This window comes from Leuciscus leuciscus (assembly GCF_965113295.1).
Source record: "Leuciscus leuciscus genome assembly, chromosome: 22".
Classification (NCBI taxonomy): domain Eukaryota; kingdom Metazoa; phylum Chordata; class Actinopteri; order Cypriniformes; family Leuciscidae; genus Leuciscus; species Leuciscus leuciscus.
Genome location: NC_138746.1, coordinates 33,159,097 through 33,185,784, shown reverse-complemented (window position 1 = coordinate 33,185,784; position 26,688 = coordinate 33,159,097). Strand labels below are relative to the sequence as shown.

Below are 26,688 nucleotides of genomic sequence, written 5' to 3'. Positions count from 1 at the left end.
ATGTATCATGCCAATTTCATAATCAATTCAAAGATAATCGATACAAAACATCAAATGCTCTGGAATAAAGAGAAGAGATGCAAACCCAACATTAAGAAATGCAAGGTCTCACTCTCAGCCTCACGGGCTAATCTGAGGTACAGAAAAGCCCCGAATCCCCTTCTGCATTTCATTATATAGTCAGGACCTCTTTCACTTGGAAACATCTTTTAACAATGGAAATTTGCATTCAGAAATTACACCTTTTGGGGGGGTAGGAGACCATTTGTCTAGAGACAACCTTCCTTTATGTGTCAGTTATCCCTAAACTCTTAAAAACCTTATTACGTTTTGTTTTACTTATTTGGAAATGAGACATTTGTACCAGTCGCACTGAGACATTTCAAATGATACCAAACATGTATAAAACTGGATGATAATTGTTAACATTAACCCATATGGATTTTTGGGTGATTTACATGTGGTCTCAGCATGAGAGAGGGGGAGTGGGGAAGAGGGGGAGAGATGTGTTCTGAGGTGAGACTTTGCCTCACAAATGGTGAGTTTAAATGTTAATTTCCAGAGAGGTGCTTTGTCCTCTCAGGGTCTGGTCGCTCTTCAACCAGACTGTCCGGCATTTCCTAATTTCTCAATTCATGTACCTCTACATCCATGCATACTACTCTACATTGAAACTGAATGACTTCTGGTCTGTCGCTTGTTGGAGATAGTAGAAAGGTGGCTTTAGGCTCTTTTGACTGGACCAAATGCTTAGCAACATGTATGCAACCAGAATGTACAAGTGGAAAAACTTAGTTTTGTCCTGTTTTTACTGCGTTAGGTAAAATGGTCCAGAGAAAACTACCACCACAGTCTCAGCTCACCCTACTCTCTGCGCCTGGCATCTGCGGATGCGGCAGGGAAGATCATTGTGTGGGATGTGGTGAGTGGAATGGCACACTGTGAGATCCAGGAACACACCAAACCTATTCAGGGTAAGAGCTATTTTTACCAAGCTCATCTTAAAATAAACCATCTCTGTGCTGGTTAACCAAAGAATGGGGAAAAACAGATGAGATATTAAATATTTAATATACACTATATGGACACAAGTATTGGGACACACCTCTTAATTATTGATTTCAGGTGTTTAATTCAATGCCACTGTGTCTAAAATCGAGCACCTATAGCCATGCAGTCTGTATAAAAAAAAAAAAGGGTTGTTCTGAAGAGCTCAGTGAATTCAAAGTGTGATACTGTGATAGGATGCCACCTTTGCAATAAGTCCGTTTGTGAAATTTCATCCCTGCTAGATATTCCACGATCATCTGTAAGTGGTATTATTGGAAAGTGCAAGTGTTTAGGAACAGCAGCAGCTCAGCCACGAAGCAGAGGACCATGTAAAGCCACATAGCGGAGTCACCGGGTGCTAAGGTGTGTAAAAGTGGCCAATGCTCTGCTGATTCCAAAGATGAAGAGTTTCAAACTTCATCTGGCATTAATATCAGCAGAAAAACTGTGCGGCGGGAGCTTCATGGAGTGGGTTTCCATGACCAAGTACAATACCAACTGTCTGATGGAGTGGTGTAAAGCAAGCTGCTACTGGAGTCTGGAGCAGTGGAAACGTGTTCTGTGGAGTGATGCTTCTCTGTTTGGCGATCTAATGTGCGAGTCTGGGATTGGTGGATGCCAGGAACACCTGACTGACTGCATTGGGCCAACTGTGAAGTTTGGTGCTCTACTGGATAAACATTTCAAAACCTTGTGAAAAGCTCTCCCAAAAGCTCTTTGTTAGATAAAATTGGATATCAGAATGAAGTCAATGATCAATGAAGAGCATGAAGTTCCATCTTTAATATTAATGTCTATTTATTTAGAATGCTATCATTGTCATTAAAGTCCCTGTTGGTGTAATGGTCAGGTTTCCCAATACTTTTTGTCCATATAGTGTATATTAATCATATTATGTATGATTTTTTTTTGATTGGTTGATATTTATATAGACTTCCAGTCAAAAGTAGTGAATTTATATCATGAATGATCAATGGATTTTTAAATAAATGTATCTATCAAATATATATATGCATCTTGTTAACTATACACAGCAGTTATGAATCTGGTGGAAGAAAGTTGCTACACACACAAGACAGCTTTTTTTGGGAAACACTTACTTTTCACTATTTCCTTTATTTATTGACATACTTGTTCCGATTCTTATTACCATCCATTTAGATGTTTTGCTTTGTGACATTATTGCAATTAATTAAGAATTAAGTACGTTCAACACAAATTCTTATTACCATAATGAATTTTATATTTAATAGTCATGATGATTTACATTCTCGTTGTGATTTTCATGAAATGCTCATAACTGTAATACAGTAACTATCTACTGCATTACATCAAAAATTACTCTAATACAATTATATTTTTACATTTACAAGTAATATGTTAAAGGTGGTGCAGCAAAAACTACCTTAATGTGTAAATACATAACAGTTAAAATGATGTATATATAGTTTTTCTAATATACATTTTTCAATACAGTAAAGAGTACATTTTTTTTTTGCATTACCGTGATGAGAATTAGTACCAGTTTTGTCTGTTGGTGGAAGTTGTAAGAAAGCTTTATTTTCGAGCGTAATTGAGTGTTTCTTTCTTTCTTTTTTCAAAAAAAAAAGAAAAAAAAAATTTACCCTGAAATGCCCTTAAAAAGCTTTGTGAGATTCACTCCAATAAATCTCTGAAACTTCCAGAAAACAAATGAATGATTGAATGCAAATCTCTCCTCAGATATGGACTGGCTGTGGGCTCAGGATGCTTCACGCGATCTTCTTCTGGCTGTCCACCCTCCCAACTATATTGTTCTGTGGAACGGAGACACTGGCACCAAGCTGTGGAAGAAGAGCTATGCTGAGAACATACTGTCTTTCTCCTTTGACCCCTTTGAGCCCTCCAATCTGGCATGTGTGTATTCAATCACATTTATAATTGTAATTTGTGATGCACAGTTGCGTAGATCATTATTAGTGATGTTCGAATTGCTAATTCTTCTTTTGATTTTGTTCTTTCTCTTTGATTTGTTAACTGATTCACACAGCTTGGACTCTTTGTTGTAATGAAAAAGAAAAAAAAAATCAAACAAACAATGAATGACTTCAGGGTGAATTGAATTTACTCACAAATCTGTCTGTCTCACTAATTAATCCCATTGTTATTTTTCACTCAATGCAATGTTGTACATAGGAATACATTTGAAAATTTTTAGTCTAACTTTACTTTACTGAACCTTTCAACATTGCTAAAATATTGGTTGCAGTATCTGTGTTCTATACCGTATTGTACATCCCGAATAGAAGTCATTATTAAGGCCCGTTCACACCAAAGACGAACTGTAAAGATATAGGTTTAAATATAGTTTTCAATATTAAAGAATAGCAGAGTTCACACCTCAGCTATAACAATAACGGCACAGAGAAACAATATTGTTTTATCCAGTTGATGAATGATAAAAACATTGAGAGCCAATCAGAATCCATCCTGCTGGAACGAGCTCGAGCATTTGAAGCGGCAGATTCACTTAGAATAAACATAACGATATCGTCCGCTGGTGCTGTGGACGCTATTATGGTTGTCTTTATGGTAGACGGCTGCGTTGAGTGGACAGCACAGTGGACCAAACACCAGCCGATGACATGGCTCCCCAAACCAACACAGACTGTGGAAACTTCACACTGGACTTCAAGCATCTTGGATTGTGTGCCTCTCCATTCTTCCTCCAGACTCTGGGACCTTGGTTTCCAAATGAGATGCAAGATTTGCTCTCTTCAGAAAAGAGGACTTTGGTCCACTGTGCTTTATTAAATCCAGAGTCACCGCAGCCGTCTACCAGGACATTTCAGAGCACTTCATGCTTCCTTCATTTTCCAGCAGGATTTGCACCTGCCCACACTGCCAAAATAACCAAAACCTGGTTCAATGACCATGGTATTACTGTGTAATTACTGTGTGATTTCATGTAATATTCAAATTTTCTGGGATTTTGATTTCGTGGGTTTCATAAGCTGTAAGCCATAATCATCAAAATTATAACAAATAAAGCTTGAAATATCTCACTTTGCATGTAATGAGTCTATATAATATATTAGTTTCACCTGTTAAGTTGAATTCTTGTAATAAATCTACTTTTTGATGATATTCTAATTTTATGACCAGCACCTGTAGTTATCATTCTTGGTTTGAATTGGCTTTTAGTGCATACCGTATGTTTTTTTTTTTATAGTTTAATGAACTATAGTTTAACTGTCCATTCGCTCAACTGTTTCTCTAATGTCTGCCATTTATTCCTTCCTGTCTCTGTCATAGTGCTGACCAGTGAGGGTATAGTGTTCATCACAGATTTCTCCCACTCTAAACCACCGGGCAGTGGAGGCAAGAAGGTTTATATCGCCAGTCCTCATTCCAGCCCGGCCCATAGCAAACCTGCCGCGGCTCAACCCACCGGTGCCAAAAAAGCCCTCAACAAGGTCAAAGTGCTCATCACCAATGAGAAACCCACGTGAGTCTAGCTAGCACACCCCAGAAACACCATAGCACTCTGAGCAGCACCAGAATGGTACCGAACGTGTGAATGACAATTTGAAAGAAGTTGGAAAGAGAGTGTTGAGTATTTTCAGGCCTGTCGTGTGTATGTGTGTGACATTAGAAGCATGTTTGACCTTGTATTATTTTTGTTTGTAAGCTGGGTGAGAATGAGGCTGGAAAATAGCTCAGGACCCTTGCCTACATCTAGTATTTAACAGTATTTTTAAAGAGCAACCCCTTTGATGACCCCTTTGAAAAATGTATGACACAAAACAGCTTTAACCTGTTAGCCAGCAACCCCACTTTTGAAAAATCCGCAGAAATGGCATACCCAAACTAAAACAGGTACAGTTCATGAACCCTTTGCACTAAAAGCACAAGTATGATCTCATTTGAAAGCTGACACTTGGCAGTTTATTGTACATTTAGAATTAATTAATTGTCAAAATGAAAACAATAGTTATAAATAGCTTCAAAGTTTTGTAAAGTTATTAGAAATATATTTTTATGAAATATCTTCATGAAAATTCAATTGAAGTTGGCATTGTATCAATCTAGAAATGCACTGCAGGTGAAGCCAAGTGTCTGACCATGTTATATTTCAAATCTGAAGATAAGTCTAAAACTTAGTTAAAGGACAAGTTCGGTATTTTACACTTAAAGCCCTGTTTTCAGATCGTTTTGCAGAAACAGGACTTTAAGTGTAAAATACCGAACTTGTCCTTTAAATATTTTTCAAGATCATGTCTATGACTTTGTTTTGATTAGACTCTAAAATTAGACTCACAGTTTGAATTAAAGCAAAAGCATATTAAATTATACAGTGCTGGAAAACATCAATTCTGTTGGTTGGTAGCCTTATTTCTCTGATGTTTCATTACACAATTTATGATAAAAATCTATATTTCATAAAATGGAACAAATTGTCATGAAAATGTTTTGACAGTTAGAAATGGTATTGTGTTGAAACTGATACTTTCAGAAATTTTTGTGACAGTGGCAATTATTATAATAATTTTTTGTTACCACTGCGGTGCTAAAGGGCAAACCGCTGACGGTTGACACTGATTGTAAAAGGTCAGAAGAGCGAATTTTCTCTTCCACACAAGATATGAATAGCTATTTGATGCTGTGCTGCCGAAGAAAACGAAACCAAATGACCTGCACCTGTGAAATGTGTTATACAAATAAACTTGACGTGCCTAACCCTAACCCTAACCCTAACCCTAACCCTAACCCTAACCGTGTCCAACCAGCACAAACTGTGTAAACATTTTATTTGTGGTGAGATAAAGATTGGAACTAATGAGATAGTGTTTTTCTCCTTCGCCATTCTAAAGGATGCGAATACAGGGATTAAAAGTGAACAAAAGAAAGTAACATTTATAATCTCCTCCTAAGGGGGACGTGAGTGAGGGTTTGAGATAAGAAACAAGAGATTCCATGTCCAGAAGAACAGGCTAATTCATGGAATAGGTTATTTTTGGTATGATTTGGAAATCGGAAAACAGAATACTAAACCAACATATGGCTTAATTATATTTTAAAGCCAATCCCTACCCCTACCCCTAACCCTACCTATTAGGAGAGCAGAACCTGATGACACAATTAGTGTGACAACATCAAACCACAACCTGCTCCTCACACAGCGCCTTCAAGATTAAAGTTAGCACTAGAGATTGATTTGTTTGCTACTAGCCACCATTCCAATCCCGCAGGTAAATGCAGCTCACCGAACATGATGTAAAACTCAGTTTTTAACGATTCTTGACTGTCATACAGTCTGACATTAGAGATCCCACAGTGTGACGTGGCTCATAGCTGGGATCATGCTCAGTTTCTATTCAGTTATTATTAATATTTTTGGTTTTGAATTGATGAATCAATTGAATTAATTGAATTAATAATGTATTTATTTTACAATGAACAGGAAGTGCAGTTAAAGGGTTAGTTCACCCAAAAATGAAAATTCTGTCAGTAATTACTCACCCTCATGTTGTTCAACCCCCTAAAACAGAACGTAGGCCAGCATCACACACATGACCAGCGTCGGCCAATAGTGAGCCTCCGTTCTGACGTACAACCCAGAAGCGCTGCGCTTTTACACTACGTGAACTCACTCAGGCTCACACTGAAGAAAATTAATAGTTGAATAAAGTCGTTATTTTAGTTTTTTTGCACACAAAAAGTATTCTCGTCGCTTGATAAACTTAAGGTTGAGCCTCTGTAGTCACTTGGACTATTTTAAACATTGTCTTTACTAACTTTCTGGGCCGGCAAGTTTCAATAACATAGAAGCCTATGGAGAAGTGAGACAGCTCTCAGATTTAATCAAACATATCTTAATTTGTGTTCCGAAGATGAACGAAAGTCTTACGGGGTTGAACAACATGAGGGTGATTGATTACTGACAGAGTTTTCATTTTTGGGTGAAATAACCCTTTAAAGCTGCCGTCGGCAAGTCTGGCAGATTGGGTCGATTAGCCAAAATGTTGAATGTTTACAACTCTCATGCCCCTCCCCACTACCAGCGAGCACCCTCCCATCGAGGTCGTGCTCGTCAGTGCGTCACTGTGCGTGTGTACCTGATTTTCTGTGAACGCGTCCGTCTCTTCAGCATCTATCAACACCATGGACTCGGAGGTAGGCTGCCCTGGCTAATCTATCCATAGATAGCAATAACTGAGGAATTGGACGCTTGTTAGTAGATTTTCTCTCCGCCATCACGCTTCATGCAATCTCCAGGCGAACTTCAGGCGTGTCGTGTGCATGTGATATTGTAACGTGCGCGTCTGCGCGAGTGAGGGGGATCTGTGGCGTGTGCACGACCTGTGATTGACAGTCAGATCTCACACCCCCCTGCGCTGATTGGACCTGATGAAGCGGGAGCGCTGGATTTTTGCAAAACAAATAACACGCTCCAGGTGGAGTTAGAAGCTCGGGTTTTTTTCTAAAACCACCTTATTTATGTTGTTCTGTCGGATTATAGTGTCGATTACACTGAATATGATCAAAAAATTTTTGCCGACGGCAGCTTTAAGTTAGGAGTAGGAGCAATAAACAAGTAAATGAATGTAAAATTTGTAGGTGGCCAAAAGGAGTAGATAACAGATATTAATATATATAATGTGCATTTTGGCATTATTTTGCATTTGCATTTTTTGCATTTGTCTGTGCTTTTATAGACAAACAATTAAAAAGAATATAAAGCTTGAGACGCCTGTTTCTGAAGGTAAGAATCGCATCCTGTATGAATGATCCCAGTCTTTTCTGTGATTTCTGCATCTCGATTACCTTTAATGTAATATTCCATCTATAATGCAGCCCCAGTGCTCAGAGCTACAGGAACACTTTTATTTTCATGCTCCATCATGTTTTCCTGCTAGACTCGTGTGCAGACAGAAGCGGGACGATGAGGCCAGGACACATCTCTCTCTCTCTCTCTCTCTCTCTCTCTCTGTCTCTCTCTCTCTCTCTCTCTCAATCTCTCTGTCTCTCTCTCTCTCTCTCTCTCTATCTCTCTCTATCTCTCTCTCTCTATCTCTCTCTCTCTCTCTATCTCTCTCTCTCTCTCTCTCTCTCTCTCTCTCTCTCTCTATCTCTCTCTCTCTGTCTCTCTCTCTCTCTCTCTCTCTCTCTCTCTCTCTCTCTCTCTCTCTCTGTCTCTCTCTCTCTCTCTCTCTCTCTCTCTCTCTCTCTATCTCTCTCTATCTCTCTCTCTCTCTCTCTCTCTCTCTCTCTCTATCTCTCTCTATCTCTCTCTCTCTCTCTCTCTCTCTCTCTATCTCTCTCTATCTCTCTCTCTCTCTATCTCTCTCTCTCTCTCTCTATCTCTCTCTCTCTCTCTCTCTATCTCTCTCTCTCTCTCTATCTCTCTCTCTCTCTCTCTCTCTTCTCTCTCTCTCTCTCTCTCTCTCTCTCTCTATCTCTCTCTCTCTCTCAATCTCTGTCCTCTGACATTCAGTCAGTCAAACTGTATTTGTCTGACTCCTCCTGATTCATCTTTCTGGTCTTCCTCCATCTTTGTGCTCATTGTTTTGCTCTGTGATGTCAGTGGGAGTTTTTCATGTGGTTTTATTTTCCATCGATCGTGTCTCTCACTGTCTGATTGAATGATGGCAGGTCTTAGTGGAGCACCTCGTCTCACTCCTCTTCTGTTCACTGCTTTCTTATTAGCAGTCGGGTTTCCCCAACCCACGTCCCATTGCCTCCTACAGTCTGATTGATTCAGCTTATTCCCAGAATTGATTTCCTTCCTCTAAACCAAAAGAAAGCCCATTCAGATCTCATTAGTCCTGCAATTTAGATGGAATAGATAGTGAGAGAGCAACAGACACAACTGTAGAGTGAATTTTAAAGGGCTAATAATAATAGCATTCAAGTTTTGCAACAAAAACAATCATAATTTAGTTTTTCATAACCATTTTCCTCCCTCTTTATGGAGCGTACAGAGTCCTCTTGCTATGCATAATGCAGTGTGGTGTTTTCATCGTGCGTTTCAAAACTTTTTTCCCCACTCACCAGTACAATGTGCTGTGGTCGGTCACTGGCCCAAATCAAAACATTCTAGTCTCTTTATATGGCTCGGCTCCCTCCTGTAAGTCTATCAGAACGTTTTGCCCATTTCCGTATTTCCATTATCACTAGGAAAATGATCTTAAGTCATTTCAGAAAAGTTATAGCACACCTCTCTTCAACAAGCTGCATCCTTTGAGATTAGGTTTGTTAAAATCCCTAATTCTCAATTTGAGCAACAGTATATGCTTGTCTTACACCACTTAAATAAGAGCCAGTAAGGAATTTAATAATAAATGGTTGAAGCCAATAGCCTTGTGCGTAGCGCTCTGACACACACTCGGGCAATCCGAGTTTGAATCCTTGTTGTATTTTCCCATCACACTCTCCCACTGCATTTCCTATCTGATCTCTACACTGTCCTCTATAGAGATGTTTCTGCAGAAAATGCATTTGCAGTATTTGACCTTTAAGTAGCGCTTTAACCATGGACTTTCAGTAGTCTTATAGGACCTACAGTGCCTTGCGAATGTATTCATACCTCTTTTTTTGTTCTGTTGCTTGCAGCCTCATGCTAAACTGCTTTAAATGACTTTTTTCACACATCAATCTACACTCCAGACACCATAATGACAAAGCAAAAAACAGATTTGTGATATTGAAAATCAGGGCCTCAAGACATTTTGGGTATGATGCTACAAGCTTTGCACATCTGTTACTTTTGATATGCAAGAGTTTTCAAACTTTTTTTGTAACGATATTCAAACAATAAAGGCTGTTTTGTCATGTTTTAATGTGGTGTGAAAGATTGATGTAACACCTCAGTTCAAGCAAAGCAGGAGCGCATGTGAACTGATAATCTCTTCCGCTTTACTTATAGTTACAGCACGAAATAAACATAAATGAACATCAGAAGGTACGTTGAAAGATATAGTGCAGCTATATTGTGTCTTCACTGAGAAGAGGCTTGAGTCTGGCCAGTCTGCTGTAAAGCCCAGATCGCTGGAGTGTAAGTTTCTCCCAACCTCTATATGTGACCCTGGTTCACAAAACTAGTCACATGTCGCATTACATACGCAACAATGCAACAATACATTGTATGCGTCAAAATGATCGATTTTTCTTTTATGCCAAAAATCATTAGGATATTAAGTAAAGATCATGTTCCATGAAGATATTTTGTAAATTTCCTACCGTAAATATATAAAACAATTATTTTTGTGAGTGAATGCAGCACAATCGCCAACATAAATGGACAACTTTAAAGGAGATTTTCTCAATGTTTCGATTTTTTTTTTTGCACCCTCAGATTCCAGATTTTCAATAGTTGTTGAACCATACATCAATGGAAAGCTTATTTATTCAGCTTTCAGATGATGTATACATCTCAATTTCCAAAAATTGACCATGTGACTGGTTTTGCAGAGAGCTCGACCAGAGTGACCATCAGCCTCTTGGTCACCACTCTAACCAATGTCCTTCTCCATCGATTGCTCAGTTTGGCCAGGACAGGTCTAGGAAGTGTCCTGGTTGTTACAATCTGCTTTCATTAAGGATTATGGAGGCTCCATGCTTTTTGTGAAACTTTGTAGTCTTCCCCAGATCTGTGTCTCGACACAGTGTGCTCTGCAGACAGCTCCTTTTGACCTCATGGCTTGATTTTTCTGATATGCATTTTCAGCTGTTAGACCTTTTATTGAGAGGTGTGTGCCTTTCCAGATCATGCCCATTCAATTGAATATGTCATGGCTAACTCCATCCGAAGTGTAAAACATCTCAAAGATGATCCAGCAAAATTGGAATGCTTCTGAGCTAAATTTCAGTTGTCCCAAAATAGGGTATGAATACTTATGCAATTAAAATATTTTTTTATTTTTAATAAATTTACAAAATTATCACAAATATGTGTTTTGCTTTGTCGTTATGGAGTGTAGATTGATGTGAAAAAACAAAACAAAAAAACGTAAGAAGTTTAGCATAAGGCTGTAACAACAAAATGTAGAGAAAAATTCAAAGGAAATGAATACTTTTGCAAGGCACTGTATATAGGACCTAGTATATAGTTATCAGGTAAACTTATCAAAGCGAATTTTGATGAGTAGTGTCACGTTTTCATGGACTTTCTGTTTGTTTTCATTGTCATTAGTTTCTTCATCATCATCATTAGTTCAGTTCTGTCACCTGTGTTTAGTTAATTAGTCAATCTTCATCATCACCGTCACCTGTCGTCACCCATTATCATCTGTGTATTTAAGTTCTCCCTTTTCACTCTTCAGTTGTCGGTCAATGTTTGTGTTAGCACTCTGTCTGTGCACGCACACTGGTTCGAGTATTTGTCAGTTTAAATAAATATTGAGTATTTTGGATCTTTGCCTGGAACTTCATCTTCTTCTACCCTGAGACGTTACAAGTAGTAGTCAACCTGGCTTTGCCAATGGGCTAGATTTGACGGTTGCAGTCGTTGGATAATCGAAGAAAAAAATTAATGTGCACAGGAACAAATTTAGGACATTAGTGCAACTTATGTCGACCTTTATGCATTTGTTATTTAGAACAAATTCAAGCGGCATAGTAAACGTCAAGACATTTTCCTGTTGGCTACACAGCAGGCATACCACTACACCGTAGTTTTACACATTTAATAGGTGTGCTGTGCAGTTATATATTTCAATGAATCTTGTTAAAAAATGTTTGCCATAAAATAAAGTCAGGGATAATTAATGCAAGGTATAATCCACAGCTAGGTGTGCATAGCATTTTAAAGCACAATGTGGAGGCAAAGAATTCATTGCAGGCCATTTGTCACATGCAGGTTCACGAGTTCACGCTTGACACGTTTGCGAAGTGTGTTGTAAGCGCTTTACGTTGTGAAGTGTGATGTTAGTGCTTTTGAGGCCATTAACATGCTTAAAATGTCTTGAAATTTTGCACACACGTCAGAACCATTGGCCATTAGGCCCGGGCAAGAGGAGCCACATGGGTGGGCAGGGGAATCTACAGCGCACCCTTTTGCACTGTACATAAAATTAGGCCATATATTGAACACACAGTTATGCTCATACGTTTTCCTAACCCTTGCAGAAAATACAAGGCAAAATAAGAGGGATCATTAAAAAAATATATATTTTTAGTACTGTCCTGAATAAGCTGTTTCTCCAAACATAAGTTTACATATAGTCCAAAAGACAAAGTAATAACTTAATTTACACAAATGAACAGGTTCAAAAGTTTACATATCCTTGAATCTTAATACTGTGTCTTATAATCTTATTATTTTTTAGCATAATCTGCAAATTTGAACTCTTTACAACAGTGAATTTTGAGATATATCTTTTCACACTAAGGACAATTGGCGGACTGATTAAACTATTGCAAAAGGTGAAAACATTCACTGATGCTAAAGAAGGAAGCAAGTTGCATCAAAACTTCTTGAATCGGATGCTTGTGGTAAATTGTACTTATTTTGTCTTCTGGAAAACGTAAATATCTTATGTAGCTTCTGAAGTGCAATGCTAAATGAAAAAAAATATGATCTTTAAATGTTTTTTTAGTTTTTTTTTAATTGCACATCTTCATCCTGTTCAAAAGTTTTCCAGATAACAAAAAGAAGCAACTATCTGTGCCGATTAATCAGCAAAAATGAAAAAATAAAATAAAATAAATAAATTATTAATTTATTCACTTAGGAAACTCACAGCCTCTGTGGAATCGCTGCGCTGTCATTTCACTTTTGTTGTCACTACAAACGAGCATTGCATGAGTCTGATGCCACAGTGCTCATAATGTAGACAGTTCAGTTAATTGTAATAATATATTTGTTTTAAATAGATTACATTTAGAATGCATTTTTATGTTAGAGAGCATTATTGTGTGCTACTCTCAGTATTTTGAAATATATATATTTTTACTCTTTCATTGGAGTATTTGCATGTAATGTTTTGATTCATGCATACATGCATTTTATTGATGCATTCAGAGCCTATAAAGTTTGATGAAAGTGTTTTTTTTTTTTTTTTACAAATTACATTGTTTAAACAAGAAATGCAATTTAGAGTTTACTTTGGTTTGAATGCACAGAGCAGAGCGGTTGTTGGTTGTGTTGTATCTGTTGAATAATTAGCAATTGAGTTGCATAGTTTTGGGCCCTGTTTATGTAATGTAAATATACCACGTGAGTAGGTTCACACTACACAGCATTAGATGACAGATTATTTTCATATGTAATTAAAATGGATCGAATCAAGAGTTTGTGAAATGAAACGGGAAAACTGTACTCTTGATACTCTATCCTAGGTTGTAGCGTGCTAGCCTTTCAAAGTAGACTCCTTTGACCATGAACGCGGAAAGACACGTTAGTGGACTTTGTTTTCAAGCACTCAAGTCTCTCGCACATGCTCTGTTATAAACTCACCGTCTGCGCGGTCACAAAAATTGGGCTATTTTAATCCCAAAGTATACTTCAGCCGTCCGTGGACTGTGCGTGTGACGTCATTTTCTTCATCAAGAGGGTCCGCGGACTTGAACGCTCATGGCCAAAGGAGTATACTTTGAAAGTGTAAATGTAATCTATTTAAAACAAATCAATTATTAACATACAAAAATATACTTTGTGCTTAATTTACCGCCTTAAATTGTTTTAATAATCCATCATACTGTTTAAATGGTGTATCCAAGAGAAAGCAAGCATTATGTATTGAAATTGTTTTTGTTTTTTTATGAAAATCTATAGTGCATTACACTGTCTATTTTAAATAGTTATGAAAGACTTCATAAAAACATCTGAAACCCTTGTTCCCTAACAGTAGTGGGCTGTGCATTTCACACCTAGTCCTCCAGGGGTGTCCTACCTTAATGAATCCACCTCTTAATACCATAATTATGACGCCACGGCTATAGAAACCATCAATATTATACAGAAATGCAGTATAACAGGCCGTTGCATCACAGACAGGTATCTTATGCAGCGAGAATGAATGCCATAACTAAAGCAAGAAACCCAATTAACCCAATTCAACACGTCTCCTTTCACAGCTGCGCCACATACATCATCTCTAGCAGAAGCATCCGCTCTCGGTTCTCCATGCTTTTTTGAAGGACCTTTTGAGTTCTCCGAGCACGGAACCCCCGGGGATTACGTTTTTCCCGGGGATTTGAAATTAAGGCAAATTGTGTGTTTTTGTGCAAATTCTACAGGAAAGAAAACGCAAAAGCATAAACGGCTCTTGAAAACTTGTTTTGAACAATCAAAATTATGACATGCATTTCTTTAAGGTGATATATACAAAGTATTTTTCATTAAAAATGATTTAAACCCACATTTATTTATTTTAAAATCACGATTTTAATAGAATGAAATTTTTTTAAATAATATAATTAATATAATATAAAAACAATTTTAGATCATAAATTTACAATAAAAAAAAAATCAAGGAGATCAGCTGGACTTTTGCCTTCAAAATCAGTCATGGCATACATTACAGTCAGCTCTGTTTTTAGCCGGGACAGATCGAACAGTGTTCTGTGACTCTGTGTTAAGCTGGAGAAGCGGTATGTTTGAAACTATTGGGGTTCGAGGAGGGAGAGAAACATACATTTTTCATGGTCTTGAAATCTATTCCTTATCTGGCAAAGAATGTTGTCCAGAACAGTGTTGTGGAGTTGGTGGTAGTAAGCACAAATACATCCAATGTTTTACTCTGTAGTATTTCAAAAAGCACATCTGACTACTCAAAAATCCCATTAAATGTGTGAAGCAAACATTTTTGCCAGTAGTCCAGTAGTTGCATGCGCCTAGGGGATCTGGGGTGAAATGCAGCTAGGCCATTTAGGTGGGCATTAAGCTTTGAGGCCCCTTGACTCAGTACTTTGTTCAGTCGATGTGCATAGCAGTGTATAAGTAAGGCCATAGGTGCCCTCTCCTTAACTTTAGATGACATGACCGGTGCGCCATCAAAACACTGTGCCACAACTTCATCTAGACATTCATATTCCTCCAAGAAACTGACAATAAGAGCAGCAATGTCATCGGCTCGCTTGCCTCTTCAAATCTGACGGATCACTCCTTGACACCTCTCTCCGACACATAACACAGTGCGAGCTGCGCTGCATTACTCGCGTCTGTCGTCTCGTCCACCATAACAGCGACAAAGGGTGGTTTATTAATCTCCTTTTTCTCTCTTCTCCCATCTCTTCAGCAATGCCATTAATCAGGTCGTTTTGTATTTTGCCTGACGTCCCACAAAACACTTTGTTCGTGGACAGGTGGTAATGTAAGTCTGTGTTGTTTTCAGCAAGGAAAGAAAGAAGCTCTAAAGAGTTGCTTCTATTTCTGGATCCAGCGCTTTCATCGCGTCCTCGAAACACAAGTTCTTGTTTACCCCAAAATATGACACAATCTATCAGTATTTTCAATATTTCCCTATTTTTCTTCAGCTTTTCGCTGTGGAGCTCTGTTCCCCTGCACATCTGTTCATTGAGCTGTAGATCCACTCGGGTTTCCCAAAAGTTTTCAAAAGCACAGTTGCTTGTAAATGTCCGGCTGTGCTTTGGTGTGTTACTGCTGCCTTGGTTAGACAACTCAAGTTTGCAAACCCAGTGTGGCTCCAAACACCAAGTCGATCGACTGCAAATAACAGGCATTCCCAGCAATACAATTCCCAGCCTCCTCGGAGGCTCCTGAGCCAAGGCTACCGCATTGAAAGTGACGGGTAAACCCTTTCCCCGGCTGGGACAGGCTTGCTAGCTTCGGGCTTGGCCGACCTTTCCTCACAATATCCAGCTTTTCTTGAAAAGTCCATCTTGCAAATGGCTTTGTAAGTAAGCGGTCTGTGACCAAATCAATTTCTTCTCCTCTGTCAGCCATTGTGGTTTGAAAAATAAAAACAGCGGTATTTAACTGCTACGTGAATATATTTCTATCTTGTACAGTTCGCTACAGATGGGGTTTGCTGGCTCTGAATACTAGTAATAGTACGCACTCTGACCATCCAATCAAAGGACGTGAAAAGGCAGACGTTATTGAACGCCTGCTAGATGGCCACGGTGTCGCCATCTCGAAATCTGGTTGGTTGATTAAATCTGATTGGTTAAAGCGCACAGTTTCATTGCCATTCATTTTTAAGCCACAGGCGCCCGCTCTATTGATTCTGAAGGCCTCAAAGCAGATTTCTTTGACCCTGGCAACACATGATGGCTGAAATATAATTTATTCAAAATAATTCCTTCGTTAATAATTTGTTACACAGAACTTTATTATATTAAATTTTAATCAAAAATGCTTCACACCTTCACAAAATCCACACATCAAACCCCAAATCCACACATTTAACACCCTAAAAATGACATAACAGCTTATATAGTGTTTTGACCTCGACAACCCAACTGCATTTTACCGCAAACTTGCGACTAACGTTAGTTAACTTACGCAATATCTTGTTTACTAAGGTTTGGGACTCCAACATTAACACACTATACATGAGGCGAGTCTGTGCAATGGAGGATCTAGCCAAAATTCTGTTGCTAATAACTGCGCTAACAGGGCTTATCACATGTATACAGATACATACACAGTTCTCCCATTATATTGCGGAACAGAGGCGTCAGAAATGCAATACTATGCAGGACACCGCTTATGACAACACGTTAGCCTACCGGAATGGGTAATAACCTTTATTCTGGCTTCTGATTGGCGAACATGGCTTTACGGTTAGGGTTATATCACCACCTGTTGGTTTGGCATGCTCTTGACAGCAGTTCATGGCATGTTTTTGTGTTTTCATGTGGACGTAAACAATTTTTAAACCGTACTTGTGTGGACGAGAAGAACTCTGTGTACGTGTAAACTAGGCTTTAATTATGCTTATATGCCGCAGTCGGCCGCTGGCGCTCCTCTCGTTTTGTTGTTTATGTCTATTGCGATTAAAGTTACATTTAACGTTTGCCGGTTCCTTCTTCACCTTCGGAAATCGAAGGTAATGACGCAATGAGGAGAGATCGTACACTGGTTAAAATAGCAGATTTTTCTGGATTGTAACATTGTTGGTGAAACAGCTTTTTTAGGGCATCTCTCTTCTCAAAAACTGTACTGACCAATCTTGATGTGTGTTGCCACCCGTTGGTGCCACACGAGGAAGACGCCGCTGGCAAATTTCGTCCAGTAGTTGCATGTGCCTTGGGGATCTGGGGTAAAATGCAGCTAGGCCATTTAGGTGGGCAAAACATATCTTGCATTAAGCTTTGAGGCCCCTTGACTCAGTACTTTGTTCAGTCGATGTGCATAGCAGTGTATAAGTAAGGCCATAGGTGCCCTCTCCTTAACTTTAGATGACATGACCGGTGCGCCATCAAAACACTGTGCCACAACTTCATCTAGACATTCATATTCCTCCAAGAAACTGACAATAAGAGCAGCAATGTCATCGGCTCGCTTGCCTCTTCAAATCTGACGGATCACTCCTTGACACCTCTCTCCGACACATAACACAGTGCGAGCTGCGCTGCATTACTCGCGTCTGTCGTCTCGTCCACCATAACAGCGACAAAGGGTGGTTTATTAATCTCCTTTTTCTCTCTTCTCCCATCTCTTCAGCAATGCCATTAATCAGGTCGTTTTGTATTTTGCCTGACGTCCCACAAAACACTTTGTTCGTGGACAGGTGGTAATGTAAGTCTGTGTTGTTTTCAGCAAGGAAAGAAAGAAGCTCTAAAGAGTTGCTTCTATTTCTGGATCCAGCGCTTTCATCGCGTCCCCGAAACGAAAGTTCTTGTTTACCCCAAAATATGACACAATCTATCAGTATTTTCAATATTTCCCTATTTTTCTTCAGCTTTTCATTGTGGAGCTCTGTTCCCCTGCACATCTGTTCATTGAGCTGTAGATCCACTCGGGTTTCCCAAAAGTTTTCAAAAGCACAGTTGCTTGTAAATGTCCGGCTGTGCTTTGGTGTGTTACTGCTGCCTTGGTTAGACAACTCAAGTTTGCAAACCCAGTGTGGCTCCAAACACCAAGTCGATCGACTGCAAATAACAGGCATTCCCAGCAATACAATTCCCAGCCTCCTCAGAGGCTCCTGAGCCAAGGCTACCGCATTGAAAGTGACGGGTAAACCCTTTCCCCGGCTGGGACAGGCTTGCTAGCTTCGGGCTTGGCCGACCTTTCCTCACAATATCCAGCTTTTCTTGAAAAGTCCATCTTGCAAATGGCTTTGTAAGTAAGCGGTTTCCGACCAAATCAATTTCTTCTCCTCTGTCAGCCATTGTGGTTTGAAAAATAAAAACAGCGGTATTTAACTGCTACGTGAATATATTTCTATCTTGTACAGTTCGCTACAGATGCGGTTTGCTAGCTCTGAATACTAGTAATAGTACGCACTCTGACCATCCAATCAAAGGACGTGAAAAGGCAGACGTTATTGTAAGCCTGCTAGATGGCCACGGTGTCGCCATCTCGGAATCTGGTTGGTTGATTAAATCTGATTGGTTAAAGCGCACGGTTTCATTGCCATTAATTTTTAAGCCACAGGCGCCCGCTCTATTGATTCTGAAGGCCTCAAGGTAGATTTCTTTGACCCTGACAACACATGATGGCTGAAATATGATTGGATAAAAGCTCTAACATAAACATACACTTTACTATGAAAGTAAGAGAATAGACTATTGGGAATAATTTAATACACATTCTTGGAAAACATATATTACAGTGCAAGTCAGTGATTCTGATAGTGTTTAGGCCAGCAGAGAAGGCCTCGCTGGCCCCGATGGCCCACCACTGTTCCCTAAATAGGGAACTAAAAACTACGTTAGTAGCTTACGCTTTGCGAGCACCGCTGCTGTGTGCATCCTTGGTTAAATCTCTCTTCCACAATCTCCACCATCTCCTGCAATACAGTAAACTCTATTACCATCAAGTTATTTTCTTGAACGGCTATTATTCTGAATTGCTTACCTGTTTTTACCATCTTCCCATCTGCTGCATTAAAGTCTATCCTTATTTCTACTAACCATCTGTCTGAGTCTGATATTCCGTAACACATGGGCTCAACAAAAGACCCTGAAAGACCATCTAAGACCACAGACAGGTCCCAAGAAGGAACAATCACAGGATAGAAAGGTCTCAACCATCTAGTCCCATTCATAAAACTAGAACTAGAATGTTTACCCAAAGACATATTCTCTTAAAGGGACAATGTGTAGGAATTTCTCCCATCTAGCGGTGAAATAGTTTTTTGCATTCAAACGAATAGTGCTCTACAGCGCCTCGCTTTTTCAAATGCATGTTGCTTCTACGGTAGCCGTTATGTACCAAAAAGCTGTGACAGGATGTCTTCTAATAGCACTTCATCGAGTTTTCCTTTGGGTGAACAGGTTTGTTATTTCAAACAAACTGCAACTTGACACAACGAACAAACGGATATTTGATAGAATTGAAAGTTTCCAAAGGCAGAGAAGTGACCAAGCAATGAAAAAAAGCTTGTAATTTAGACCGTAACATTGACTTACCTGTTGAGAAGAAAGCAGGCAAGTTCAGCGTCTCTTTTGAAAGCTTTCTCCTGCATCAACTCTTTCCACCTGGAAAAAGCTATCCCGACATTAACCCTTGTTTTTTGCAATCTCCGGTCCTGTGGCTCCACATAAGTATGGTCCTCCATTATAAATAACCATGCAGTGCAGCCTTTTAAACTTGCCGGGGCAGTGACAAAGCGTCTCTCAAATCTTCTTGTCTGGTTCAGCTGCTTTCAGTGACGTGACGCTGGCTCTGGACAAAAACGCGTTGTGGAAACGCGTTTGCCTAGTACTTTTTGTCCCTCTCTGCTATTATAGTTTTTCAAGATGGCGGAACGACATGGAAGCCTCCGTGGACCTACTTGTCCCATGTATATAAAGATAATAAATTCTTCGTTTACGAGAATAAGTCAGATCATTGGCAGAGGTATTTATACACCACTGAGGACATATTTATGAATAAAAATATTGATTTTAGATAATAAAATACATTAAAAACTACACATTGTCCGTTTAAAGACAGACCAGACTTTGGAAGGTGGCATGAAGAAAGGCAAATATGCTTCAGTGGTTTAACGACTCCGTTGGGGATCGGGAGCACGATGGAGCTCTTTGACTGCCTCAGGGGTCAAACCAGCTCCTTCATCCATGTGCTTGAGAATATCTCTGCTTTGTAACTCTGTGAGACAGCCATAGTGTGCAGCATTACCAGCTGCCATGTTAGAGTTCCCAATCCTGCAAGGTTTTGATGGCAGTTGAGGCCGCAACTTACAGGAAGAAGCCGGCGAACTTATCCTCAATTGCTGGTATGCTAATATACATCTGATGCACTGAACCAATTTCATTGGTGAAGTCAGAGGCAGCTGCATTAGTAGTATACCAGTCTGCTTCTAAGATCTTGCACTGTTCCTCAAGGAGAATGTGAAATGCAGCTGCTGAAGTACAAATAATATTAATGAAATATCCTTGAAGAAAGCACAGGCCATATAAATCTCTTCTTAAAGAAGAAATCTAAGGCGTGATGACGTGGATATACAATACATTGGATTGGCGTGTCTATACAGGCTTCCGACAATCGCTACCACCCATAGAATCAGCTACTGTCACAGCATCGAAGTGAACCTATCAAAGGGAACATAATGTCTGTATTTTTTACTGTAATCATTATTTTTTTCAATTCACTCTGCCCACTCTGTTACAAACACTTTTGTAAACACGGATGATAGTGGGGTCAGCCTTGACTTTGGGTTTTAATGATGCTGTCGCTGTGGGTAGTGTGTGTTTTTTCCTCGTTATGGAATAAAGCCTCATATCTGTCCTCTTTTTTTCTCTTCGCAAGCCGAAGGCCACACAAGCTCGAGGGCCCTTTTTAGACACAACTTCTCTCTGTAGCGTAAAATAGATAAAGTGGTTGTTAAAAAAGAACAAGAGTGTGTGTGAGAGAGCAAGAGCATGCTTGTGTTCTTCTGAATGCGCATGTAGGAGTGAAGAATGAGAGACTTAGCTTAGGGGACACTGTTATGGATGACCACAGTTCCTCAGGACCACACACCTGACCAATCCCACGCTCGCTGCCAACCACATACTCCCTGCCAACCCTGACTGACTTCGTGCTCTTTTGGTTCCAGACAAATCCTTTAATCATGATTTTTCTGTCTTGCACTTTTTTTGCTCTGGCATTTTAAGCCTGATCATTTTAAAATGTCCATACAAATAACTAGTGAGTCTGCAAGAATATTTTCTCATGCATACTGTTCAGGCCGGCTTCTTTTTTTGGAGTTATGTGGTCAAATGTGACAGAGAAATATTTATTGAGATTCACACCATATGATTTTGACTGATTTTTTAATCATATATTAAATATATGTGCATTACTATAAGTGTACTTTGTTGTTTTGTTTATTTTTACAAAATTGAACAATTAATAAATGTTTCTGCATGCCAAAGATGCTATCCATAGGGATTAACGTGTTTAACCTGGGACAGTCGTTCAACCAAACTCAGGTCATGTTCACACAGCAACAAAGTACAGTTGTCAGTCCTGCATTTGAGTCCTTAACATGGTTGTGTTCACAAACACAGTTTGGTTAATTATCACATTAGGCGCGCAATCTTTGTTTATTGCTTGTAATTTGTTTATTTGTTATTACTGACTGTTTGCTTGAATGTTTTGAAGCTATATTTAGTTCATTGAAAATTACATAGAAATTACAAACATACAATTGTTTTTATTTATCATTCCTTTGTAATTATTTTAAAAGTACTTTTAATCAAATAAGTAAATAAATAAATATATTTTTTAATTAAAATCGTTTAAACTAGTTAACTAAAGGCACAGTGTGATAGAGACCCGAACGGTCACAAGGAGAATCGCACCATGAAGTCAAAACCAGGGCGATGTTGGCATCCAAAAAGATGTTTAACAGCAGATGTGCAAATAAATATGGTTAAGAGAAATAAAAGATGTTATTAATAAAAACTAGAACTGTTGTGTACTAAAACAGTACAAACTCTCCTCTTTATCTGAGGCCAGAGTTTCAGTGCATTTTTGCAGCGCTTTAATAACCTTATTCAAATCTCAAAAACCACGATCCACCCAATCCCTCTTCCACTAGTGACGGCTGCCTTAAATACACACATTTTTCCGTAATTGGATAAATTTTTTTTGTAAAATGAACTCTTGCTTTACCATGATTAATAAATAATACACAATATGATTAAGAACAAGAGTTAAAACAAATCAATAAATACAAAAAAAAGGACGGATAAAACCAACACATACATTTGCACAACATAAATAGCTAAAATAAGCAGTGAGCACTGCTGTTCATGCTCTCCTCAAGGCCACTCCCACTCAGCTAAAACAAGAAATATAAAACAGCAAACCCCACGTAAATATATAAAAAATTTATAGGAACAGTAAAAACAGTGATGGAAGACAAATTCAGTGTCTCTCCATCACACATTATGTAGGGTGAATTCAGGAAAAAAGTGTCCCGATCAACCCTGGATTCACCCTAAGTTTCGTCACTAGTGGTCGCTTATTCAAAACTATAACAATATGAGCGTGAATGAGCTTGGATTCGGTGGAATCATGGGAGTTGTCGTCTTCACCTCCACAGCTGAATGAAAGCAATCCGATGGGACTCGGGCAGAAATCATGTTTCATTGATGAGATAATGTATTAAAGTTGTATCAATGTTACTGTGGTATAAATCAGGGCGAAGCGAGCCGGAGGAGTGATTTGCTAATAAGAGACAGATACCTGTGCGACACACCGGCCTCGAGTCCCATGGGATGACGACAGTGAAGGGTGAGAGAGGACCAGGCCTGGGATATTTTACATTGCTGTTTTAGGCCCTGTCCACACGAACATGGGTATTTTCAAAACCTCAGCTTTTTCTATGCGGTTTGGCTGTTCGTCCACACGCAAATGCAGAATCAGGCCACTGAAACCGAACCTTTCTGAAAACTCCTGCCAGCGTGAATATTTTCACAAACTCCGGTTGCAGTGTTGTCGTGTAGACGGTGAAACCAGAGATTTTGGCTTGTGACGTTGGAGCTCGCGCTATTATCTTCATTGTTTGACATCAGATTGTGCTCCGGTATCTCCTTTGTTGAGGCGAGTCTGTGCAATGGCGGATCTAGCCAAAATTTTGCTGCTTATAATGTGCTTACAGGGCTTCTCACATGTATATAGATACATGCACAGTTCTCCCATTATATTGCAGAACAGAGGCGTCAGGAATGCAATACTACACAGGACACCGCTTATGACAACACGTTAGCCTACCGGAACGGGTAATAACCTTTATTCAGGCTTCTGATTGGCCAACATGGCTTTACGGTTAGGGTTATATCACCACCTGTTGGTTTGGCATGCTCTTGACAGCACTTCATGGCATGTTTTTGTGTTTTCATGTGGACAGAGATTTTTTTTTTTAAACCATACTTGTGTGGACAAGAAAAACTCTGTGTACGTGTAAACTAGGCTTTAATTATGCTTATATGCCGCAGTCGGCCGCTGGCGCTCCTCTCATTTTTTATGTCTATTGCGGTTACATTTAACGTTTGCCGGTTCCTTCTTCACCTTCGGAAATCGTACACTGGTTAAAATAGCTGATTTCTCTGGATTGTAACAGATTGTTGGAAACGTTTGGGATAATGTAAGTACTCAAGTCAACAAAATATATAACACTGTGCTAGTGGTTTTGGGATATTTTAATACAAAAATCCTACATATTGTGCCTTAAAAAAAAGAAAGAAAAAAAGTAGACCAGGAATGGTCACAGTATCGAAACCGAAATGAATCTTGAGGTGCCTAACGATTCCCAGTCTTACTCAAGTAATGACTGCTCTTTTCAGTGTCTTCTATATCAGATGTCCTCAAAAGTTAAATAACCACTAACACAACTTTCAGTCAGGAGAAACGCCACACTGCTTCTGACTGCTTGGGATTCTATTGCAGGAATATTATAATGCCATATACAACTAGGCAAGATGAATGTTGTTAATAGCTGTTTTTACTTAGTTTTTTTTATTGTTGTTGTTTTTTTTGTTCTAGAAACAATTTTGCATTTCTTTGTTCTCATTGCTCATTTCTTTTTTTCATTCATGTATTTTGAAAGCAACTGGATCACAGCATGTGTAATTTATACATGCTTTTGTTTGTTTCATCTACGGCTCTCCCAGAGACAACATTAGTGTGTCAGGGTTGTTATGTACCAGTTTTCAGACGGAGAAATTATCATTTCCTGGGCTGCAACAACAAATAGATAAAATTGATAATAAACGATAATGGGAAAAACGAGCAATGAAAATCGATTGAGTCTGCACGCTGTGCATGGAAAACATCCGCCAGTCACTTCACTTTACAGTAGTGAAAAAAGCATTGCCATGGACAAAACATCTGTGCTGGTTCATTTTCTGTTTCATGTAATTACTCTCACATGACTCGTTTAAAGACACACACACACACACACACACACATATAATGTTAAGAGGATTTGAAGTGGACAAAAAGAACACGCAAACCTATTAAAACTAATGTAATGGCAAACATTTTTGTCAGTCTTCACTTAAATGTCACATGAACCTTTGGAAATTATTCTAGTATGCTGATTTGCTGCTCAAGAAACATTATTTCTTATTTTTGAAAACATTCTGCTTAAAACTTCAGTGGAAACTGCGATACATATTTTTTTCCAGGATTATTCAATGAATAGAAAGTTCAAAAGAACAGCATTTCTTTGAAATATGAAACTTTTGTAACGTTATAAATGTCTTTGCTGTAACTTTTGATCAATTTAATGCATCCTTGCTAAATGAATGCATTTAAATCACACCACCAGCAACAATGCTAAATCAAGACATAGTGATAATTATCCAACCCCATACATGCAGACACGGGCAATATCAACAACTCAAGTGTTGATTGCTGTATTTCACATGAAATTAAAAAACAAAACAACAATTGTGCTTCTTCTCCTTTATTATGGGGTTAGAATTGTTGCATTATTCCAAATAAGTAGATTGAGATTCACAAAAAAATGTAAGGAGAATCACAAAAATGTATCAAATTCACAAATAAATAGATTAAGATCCACAAATAAATGTAAAGAGTTTCACAAAAAAATGATAAAACTCACAAATAAATAGATTAAGATCCACAAATAAATGTAAAGAGTTTCACAAAAAGTTATAAAACTCACAAATAAATAAAATGAGATTTGCAAATAAAATATATATATTTACAAATGTGTTTTATGTCACAAACACAACTCTGCCTGGCATTTATTTGTGAACCGTTTTCTGTGCATTTGTAAATCGGAACAATTCTAACCCCATACTTTATCTCTTTATGAACTTTTTGAAGCGTCAAAGTGGTAGTTGCGTAGCTGTCAATGGAGGGACAGAATCTCTCAGATTTCATTAAAAAATCTTTATTTGTGTTCTGAAGATGAACGAAAGTCTTACGGGTTTGGAATGACATGAGAGTGAGTAAATTATGACAGAATTGTAATTTTTGGGTGAACTAACCCTTTAATTGAGAAGCACAAGAAGATCAAGTAGTCAGATAGTGACGACACCAATTAACCCACAGCAATTGACTACGCAAGACCATTTACCATTGAACACCTTTGGATAAAGATGCATAGTGATCTGATTTGTGTTGTAGAATTGTACGCAAAAGCTGGTTGGGCCATGGATAAACACTGAAGCAGGATAAATTGATGTTTTAAATGTGACATGGCTATGTGTGTGTGTGTGTTTGCAGGGCTGAAGCAGTGACTCTTAATGACTGTCTCCAGCTGTCATATCTGCCATCTAAGAGGAACCACATGCTGCTGTTGTACCCCAGAGAAATCCTCGTCCTAGACCTGGAGCTCAGTCAGACCGTCGGAGTGGTCGCCATCGAGCGCTCCGGAGTGCCTTTTATACAGGTGTGTGTGTGTGTGTGTGAGCGAATGTAATAGACTGCATGCTTTATTAGAATGGGTACCTTTTTTAGTTTGATAAAGTGATTTTTTTGTGTTTTAATGAACTACATTGTGCCATCTGAAAAAAACAGATACAGGGATCTCGGTACAGTAAAAAAAAAATTAAACAAATTTTTTGCCACGCCTGCCACAAAATAAAATTTACCAGCCAAAAATATGTTTTTATCAGCCGTGACACAAAAACAGGCAGTTATGACATCAAAATTGTAAATACCCGTGAAAATTCACATTCCTCCAGATACCACAGCTAAAACTACTAGCTTAACTAATATAATTGAAAAGCCTACATTTTTAAAGACAAGTAAACAGTCAGTAATAAAATAAGAACAAACAATCAAATTAAAAGCACAAATAAATACAATACAATACATACAAATAAAATAAACAGTGCTCTTCAGCCAGGTCTAATAGTTTTCAGGTACCGAAATTAAATAAAGAAGGCTAATCAAATAAATAACACTGCATAGTCTTCATATCCTTTTAAAGTTCAAGAGCAGTGAGTGTTTTTTCTCTGTCCTTTGTTGTTTGGTTAACATTAAAAATGCAGGATTATTAGGATGCTGTCACGTTAAGACCGAATGCGCACACGGATAATGTGTTTTGTGTTTGC

General features: G+C 38.7%; 2 protein-coding genes across 2 annotated transcripts in view; both read left to right on the top strand.

Moving 5' to 3' along the window:
• Positions 1-26,688, top strand: part of LOC309487074 (exportin-5-like) — a 449,972-nt gene that overhangs the window by 280,793 nt on the left and 142,491 nt on the right. The gene's annotated exons all lie outside the window — the stretch shown is intronic.
• The window catches only part of wdr11 (WD repeat domain 11), a 101,309-nt gene that overhangs the window by 9,970 nt on the left and 64,651 nt on the right, over positions 1-26,688 (top strand). The window contains exons 3-6 of the mRNA XM_082154597.1: positions 821-974; positions 2,773-2,946; positions 4,345-4,537; positions 25,856-26,021. Coding sequence (XP_082010723.1) covers positions 821-974; positions 2,773-2,946; positions 4,345-4,537; positions 25,856-26,021 — 687 coding nt within the window. The remainder of the gene's footprint in view (positions 1-820; positions 975-2,772; positions 2,947-4,344; positions 4,538-25,855; positions 26,022-26,688) is intronic.